At 55.5% G+C, this 7,046-nt stretch overlaps 1 protein-coding gene across 1 annotated transcript; it reads left to right on the plus strand.

Annotated features, from left to right (window-relative positions):
• The first annotated feature begins 1,655 nt into the window (after positions 1-1,655).
• On the plus strand, positions 1,656-3,311 carry CDKN1C (cyclin dependent kinase inhibitor 1C). Its single transcript, XM_074884568.1, has 3 exons — positions 1,656-2,214; positions 2,311-2,437; positions 2,592-3,311. The coding sequence occupies exons 1-2, from the start codon at positions 1,761-1,763 to the stop codon at positions 2,430-2,432; spliced, it is 576 nt and encodes a 191-aa protein (XP_074740669.1). The 5' UTR covers positions 1,656-1,760; the 3' UTR covers positions 2,433-2,437; positions 2,592-3,311.
• The last annotated feature ends 3,735 nt before the right edge of the window (positions 3,312-7,046 follow it).

Genomic DNA, 7,046 nt, shown 5'->3' on the forward strand with positions numbered 1-7,046 from the left:
TCGGGAGATCAAACCTACCGTGGCATCTCGTTGCTCATCAGCCCGAGCATGGAAAGACCCTTCCTGTGCAGTGAGACAGGCTGCAACCTCCTCTCTGCACCAGCTGCGGCCACCGCCGGGTCCATCGGTCCAAAACCATGGGTGCTGCTGGTGTCTCCTGGTGCGGCCGGTCTTTGGGAGCACCACGGAAGGTGCAGGACCTGGGAGCCTGCGGGAGCCGTCCCAGCCACCCCAGGCTCCTCGCCGGCATGGCAAGGGCAGGAGCAAGTGCCCTCGGCAGTGCTGGAGGGCTGCTCCGTCACAGACACGACGGGCTGGCTGTGGAACCAGCATGGAGGAAGAGGACTTATTTCGGCTCAGCTAGGGGAAAAGAAGGGCTTTCTATGGGTGCAAAGACTATTGCCGCTCTCCTTGAAGCTGACACCTGCCTGCGGTCACAATTACTCTACGGGGCCTTGAGCTGTGACCTCTCCAGCCCTGCAGTAAACTGGCACCTTGGCAGTCTCTGCACAGCCAGCACTACCCTAGGAATTAAAATTAATTTATTCCCTCTAGGGAATAAAACATCCAAGTTGTCTTTGCTCAAGGGTTCGAGTTTCCCAACGGCAAGAGCTGTAGGTACACAGAGAGCCAGGGTGTCCCCAAATGCGCAAAGAGTGCTAAAGATCCATCTTTCCCCTTGGTGTTTGCAGATGAAAAGCTCACTGTGGTTACAAGGCTCCGAGGCGCGCATCAAAATTACGATGATGTTCTGGGTCCAGTTTTAGCACCGTGTCGATTATGCTCCCCCTCCCTTTCCTTTCATACTCCTCCATCCCAAAACAACAAAAGGCAATGATTGCAGTGACCTGCAGAAAATGTAAAGCACAAGCCAGCTGATCCCTGGCAACACAATAGCGAGATTAGTTCATCTGCAGTGAACAAACACGTATTATGTGGGTTTTAAAGTTAGGAGAGGAAAATGCTGTGGTTTTCATGTATTTCTATTCAGCAAGGCTGCAACTTATTACTTCCATGCAGCTGAGAAGCCCTGTTTTTAAAAATAGCCTTCAGCTTGTTTTGAAATCTGCATCTCGCTTTGTTTTGCAGCAGCGTAATAAAAAACCCCGAGCCAGAAACGATCCCGTTTGCTTCCACCCGCCCGCCCCAAAGCCCCGCGCCCCGCGGACGCTGAAAAAACCTGCCGGCGACACCCCTGGGGAAAAAAAAATAATAAAAATAATAATCGCACACACGCCCCCCCCCCCCCTCCCCCCGAAAAGGCAACACGGAGGGGGAACACCCCACCCCGAGAGTCGCCGGGGAGGAAGCGGCGGCGGAGCCGCGGCCGCCGGCAGACAAAGGGAGCGGGGCCGGCGGCGGGCGGGGAGCGCCGCGGCCGCCCCCCGGGGCCGGGCCAGCGCCGGGGCCGCCCCCCCGGGCCGCGGCGGGGCCGGGCCGGGCCAATGCGGCCGGCGGCGGCGCGGCGCTGCCCGGCGCAGCCAATGGAGGGCGCGGGCAGGAGGGCTGCCGCCGGGGGCCGGGGGGCGGCGGGGGGGTCCCCGCCAATCGCGGCGGGCCGGTGGCCGGGAAATACTATTATGCTAATAGTTGTTTTGCTCGCACTCGCGGGGAGCGGGGTTTAAAAGCCAGGCGGCCGGGGGCAGGGGCTCAGAGGCGGGAGGCAGGGCCGGCCGGAGCGCTGACGGGACGGGAGGCGAGGAGCGGTGGGGGGGCACCCACCGCACCCACCCACCCACCCCGCGTCCTCCCCGGCGGCGATGTCCAACGTGCACCTCTCCGGCGCCGCCGCCCTGGAGCGCCTCTCGGCCCCGCCAGCCCTGGCCGGGCACGGCCGCAGCCCCGTCTGCAGGAGCCTCTTCGGGCCGGTGGACCACGAGGAGCTGGGCCGGGAGCTGCGGAGCCGCTTGCGGGAGATGGGGGAGGACGACCAGCGCCGCTGGGACTACAACTTCCACACCGACACGCCGCTGCCGGGGCCCGGCCGCCTGCGCTGGGAGGAGGTGGAGGGCGGCGCCGTGCCCGCGTTCTACCGGGAGACGCTGCAGGTGGGGCGGCGCCGCGTCCCGCTCCGCCGGGCGCCCCCCTCCCCGCCGCCGCCCCCCCCCGCCGCCGGCAAGGGGCCCGCGGGGCGCCTGAGCCGGGAGAACCGCGCCGCGCCCCGCCGCCTCGGCATGAGGCTCCGCCGGAGGGGCCCGACGGCCCGCATCACAGGTGCGTGGGGGCGCGGGGGGCGCGGGGGGGGGGTGCGGGGCGTCCCGCCGCAGCGGCTGACGGACCCCCCCGCCTCCCTCTCCGTCCCCCATCCAGATTTCTTCGCGAGGAGGAAAAGGCCGGCGGAGCCCAAGGCGGCGGCGGAGCGCCCCGCCGGCTGCCCGCCGCCCCCCGCCGCCGTGCCGGCTGAGCAGACCCCCCGCAAGCGGCTCCGGTGAGCCAGGTGAGGCGCGTCCCGGGGGCGGGCGGGGGCGTCCGGCCCCTTGTTGCGTCGCTTTTATTTACTACCACCCCCCCCCGCTCCCCCCTCACCTTTTTTTATTTTTTTTTTCCTCTTCTGATTATTTTTTTTTCTCCTGTTTTTTGTTCCTCCCCAGACTTTTGCACTACGGCACCCACGGGAGAGGCGCGTCGCCCCCGGAGGCACGGCGCCCCGGAGGCGCGGGGGGCCGGGGCGGGCGGCGAGGCGAGCCGGGCCCCCCCGCGCCCACCGGGACCGGGAGCGGGAGCCGGAGCCGGAGCGGAACCGGAGCGGAGCCGGAGCGCCTGCCCGCCGGCCGCGGCCGGAGCAGTGTTAACGTACAACTGTGCAATGTATTACGTTCTGTATAGAAATGTATTATGCCTAATGTGAGTACACTGGCCAGAAGTGTAAAGCTTTAAAAGTCATTTATATGAAATGTTTAATCTCTGCTGAGCTCTCAGTGCAAAAAGGAGGAAAAAAAAAAAAGGAAAAAGGAAAAAATGAAAAAAGCAAGTGTATATTTGTACAAAACTTTTTTTTAAGAGTTATACTAACTTATATTTTCTATTTATGTCAGAAATGTGGATAACTTTGACATCCAATAGTCTTTTTTTTTTCTTTTGGTTAAGCCAAAGGGCACTATATTTGCTTTTGTTATTTACAAAATGTAAATTTATTTTTATAGTGGGATTTTTTTTTTTTTGCATTCACAAGATGTAGCTATGGTTCAAAGTATTTTTTAGACTTTACTTGAAGACAAATCTGTTTCAATGGTTCCTGAGCCGGTCTGTACCACTGCCATTGCAAATAATGCCACAACTTCAATAATAATAAAAGAAAGCCAGGAAACCCCTGCAAGGCTGCTTGATGTGTGCTGTGCAGGCGCCCTCGGGGGAGGGGGGGAGCCCCCGGAGGGTCGGGCGGTGGAGCCGAGCCCAGCTCGGCGCCTTTCGAGGGGCGGGGGGGGCTCGGAGCAGGACCCCGCCGCAGGGACCGCGCTCCCCTCCCTCCGCGGCTCCCAGCTTGTGTGCAATTCGGAGGGCAGAGGAGCGGGTTTTCACTTAAAAATAAGTGGTTTAGAGTACTGCTGGAGTTAACCAAGTATGAGGGGAGCACGCATGCTGAATTCGGCTTTTCAGCACGTTTTATGATTCGTCATTTATTTTTAATCGTTTCCCTCTTTTTGTTAACCAAAGCTGTATCTGCCCCCCCTCGAGGCTGTGTTGTGGGTGCAGCGGGGCGGGGGCCGCTGTCTTCCACTTAGAGACGGCCGGGGGGGTGACCACAGCCCCACTGTGCCCTCGGTGGACTCAGCACTGGGGGTACGGCCCTGCCCTGGGTGGGGGCGGTGCAAAGCCCCCCCCTCCCCTCCCCGGAGCTCGAAGCCGTGGCTACGGCAGGGAAACACTTCCTGGTACCTCTTGCCCAAGGCCAACAATGATTTACAGGGCAAAGGCACAACAGTGCCGGGAAAGGCAGCAATTCCAGCTGGCCATAAACGAGGGAAAACACGAAAAACAACAAACAGACAAAATAAACCCTCCCAACAGACAAAATACCCAGCATTTTGGCATTAACGCTTTGGTGGCAGGGCTGGCAGTTTGGGGGGGGGCACCCCATCCCCTGGGCCCGGGAGCAGGTGAAAGCCCCGGGATCTACACGCAGGCCTGGGGGGGTCAGGGCACGCACCCCGCTCGGGGTCCCAAACCCTGCGCTGCCCAGGGAGGGGGGCACAGACCACGTCTGGTCCCAGCTGCAGGTGGTGCAAGGACCACGGTGTCAGAGAATACAGCTGGGGAGCAGGGATGCGGGAGGGGGATGAGGGTCCCAGAGGTGACGGAGTTGTCCCTTTCAGACCCCACTCCCCACCCTGTCACCTCTGTGGAGCGCTGCACCCCCATGCGGGACCCAGCGGGTGCGGGGGGACGAGGACATCACTCCCCAGCGGCCCTATGAGCTGTGCAACGATGCTCTTTCACGGAGGGGGGAGGGAGCCAAGAGACTAAGGCTCAGGGTGAATAAGGCTCAGGGTTTATCCGAATCATCTTCCCCCGGCCCCTGCAGCGCTCCTCTCTGCCGCCCCCCCCCCCCCCCCGCCCCGTCACAGCCGCCAAACGCTCCTGGCTGTAAAAGTAACATTGATTACCTCCAGCTCCGTGATCGCTTAATCAGAACGGGATTATTTTACGCACCCGCATCAGTGGCTGCTGACTCAATACGATTTTCCCCCCCTTTGAAAAGAAAAATAGCTTTTCCCTTTCCTTATGAAAGCCAACAATACCCGGAGTGAGGCAGCTGGATCCTCCAGGATTTATGGGCTTTTCTTTCGCTTTCATGAAAGCAGGTGCCTTTGGGACCTCCATTGTCCCAGCCCCCAACTAATAATAGGACTTTCTGCAATGAAAGATCCCTGCTCCGAGCTCCCGAATACCTCGGCCGGAGGAGCCGCCGCCTGCCCCGAGGTGTGCCCAGTCCGGCTCGGGAGGAGAGCTCTCACCCCAGCCAGAATTTAGGCACGGGGCTCTTTATGAAAGCAAATAATTCCAGCTCTCAGGCATCGCCCGAGAGGAGCTGTCGGGTTTCCAGCGTCCTGCAGCCCCCTGGGCTCTGCTCGCCGTGAGGGCCCGGGGGGGAAGGTGTGCGGCTGCCCCCCGCCCTGCCCCACCCAGCCCGGCCGGCCCTCCTCGCCCCGGCACAAAGCACACTGCCCCTATTCTTTCGGCCTTTGTAGCCATATGGCAAATCCATGTAGACACAGCCAACATCCATTTATTCAGGCACATAATGTCCCGCAACAGGGAACAATTGGAACTTTGTTTGCTTCTATTATTGATGCGAATGGGCGACAGAGAGAGAGAGAGAGAGAAAAAAATCATTTAACTATAAGAGATATCCAGCTAATTATGAACCATATGTGCCTATAGTTTCAAAGCAATCCAATGAAGTTCATTTTAAATCTAGACTACTTTATTAGTACGGAAGACAGATGTCTCAACAGTACATGCATCAGAGGAAACCATGTAAAGAAGTTCTTGAAATATTTAACTAGGACTCATTCATTGTCAGAGGGGCTTTAAAGTGCCCTTTATCATGAGAATGCATAGGCAGAAGCAGAGGGAGGCTGCCGGTTGTTACCGCCAACCCACTTACCCCTTTGCGGTAAATCCCAAATTCCACTTTGGATTTGAGGACAGGAATATTTTTGGAAAGGATTCAAAATATTGGGGGTCTTGAAGGACCGAGCTTGTCACTCATTACAGCTACAAAAAGTCAGGTCGTTATTTGAGCCGCCTTAATCCCAGGCTGAAGCCAGCTACGCAATTAGGGGAATAATCTACCCCAAATCACCACCGCTCCGTCTCCTGAGAAGCAGAGCCGTGTGTTAGGGGCACAGCTACTGCAGTTCCCCCCTGCCCCGAGAGAGACCGAGATGGAAGCGTTAAAGTTGCCGGAGCTCCAGAGATTTGTTTCATACAAGCATCTCTCGATGTGAATTCTGGTACCTAAAGGGAAAGGGCACTGCAGGAAGACTGGAAGGGAAGCTTGGTGGGAGAAAGTCTTTCAGATTTATTTTTTTTTTTTTTTTTTTAGGAAACGCAATTATCAGCAAACAATCTTGGCAAAAAAGGTAGCGCTATCTTTATGAGCACAACAACATCTACCAGCAATTAAGCCACTTCAGTTAGATGAATGCAACATATGGTTGACACTGGAAATCATTTTCCTTCCTAGCTGCAACTTTTCTTTCTGGGCCAAAACTTGTTCTATTATCACTTAAAATAAACAAAAAGCTGCTTTCCACTTCTTGAGCAAATATTTGTCGCTAATGAGCAGGAGGTGTAGGTAACAGGATGGGGAAAAACCCATCATTTTTAAAGAATAATTTCCTATGTTTGGGTACGGAAATAAAATAAATTCACTAAACACCCAATTCATTTGCAACGAGTTGTGATAGCTTGATAGGATGGCTACATGGGGAGATCCGTGCAAAGGCTGCATGTGGGGAGATGGAAATCGAATTGCCCATGTTTAAACAGAGAAAAATATATGAAGAGAAATAGTGCATGCGTATGTACAAACACACACATATATATAAAAATAATTAATCAGGGAGTATAAATTAATTGATCAGGGAGCTGGATTTTTTTTTTAGCTACCTTGTCACCTATTGCTACAGAATAAACTCACAATGGTTTTCCAATGCCTTCCCCTCCACTAGCCTGTACCCTCTCAGATATGTTCTTCTTGACAAGCGTTTTTGCAACAAAGCAGGCCAAAACACAAACCAAAAGTCTTTTCGTAAGATGAAAGGATGGGATTATATCTGTTATTCTGACTCATGGAGAAAGGAGGAGAATCAAGTATCTTCTCTACCATCACACAGCATCTAATACTAAAGATCACACAATCTCTTTTGGTGTCACTGGTGAAATTCCCAATGAAAAGAAGTTAAAGTTTTGGTTTGTTCGATTTTTAAACCAAGGGAGATTTTTAGTCATATATTTCCAAGAGACTTTTGTTGGGACAGATTTGGGGGGAAAAAGGGAGAAAGAAAGATGCTAAACAGATGAGTTGTATAGAATGTAAA

The sequence above is a fragment of the Strix uralensis genome, chromosome 15 (assembly GCF_047716275.1).
Source record: "Strix uralensis isolate ZFMK-TIS-50842 chromosome 15, bStrUra1, whole genome shotgun sequence".
NCBI lineage: Eukaryota > Metazoa > Chordata > Aves > Strigiformes > Strigidae > Strix > Strix uralensis.

Excerpts from the sequence above, each read along its gene's own strand:
- CDKN1C (XM_074884568.1), top strand. The coding sequence starts at position 1,761 with ATGTCCAACGTGCACCTCTCCGGCGCCGCCGCCCTGGAGCGCCTCTCG. Across the intron at positions 2,215-2,310 it reads CCCGACGGCCCGCATCACAG|ATTTCTTCGCGAGGAGGAAA; the intron begins GTGCGTGGGGGC and ends TCCCCCATCCAG.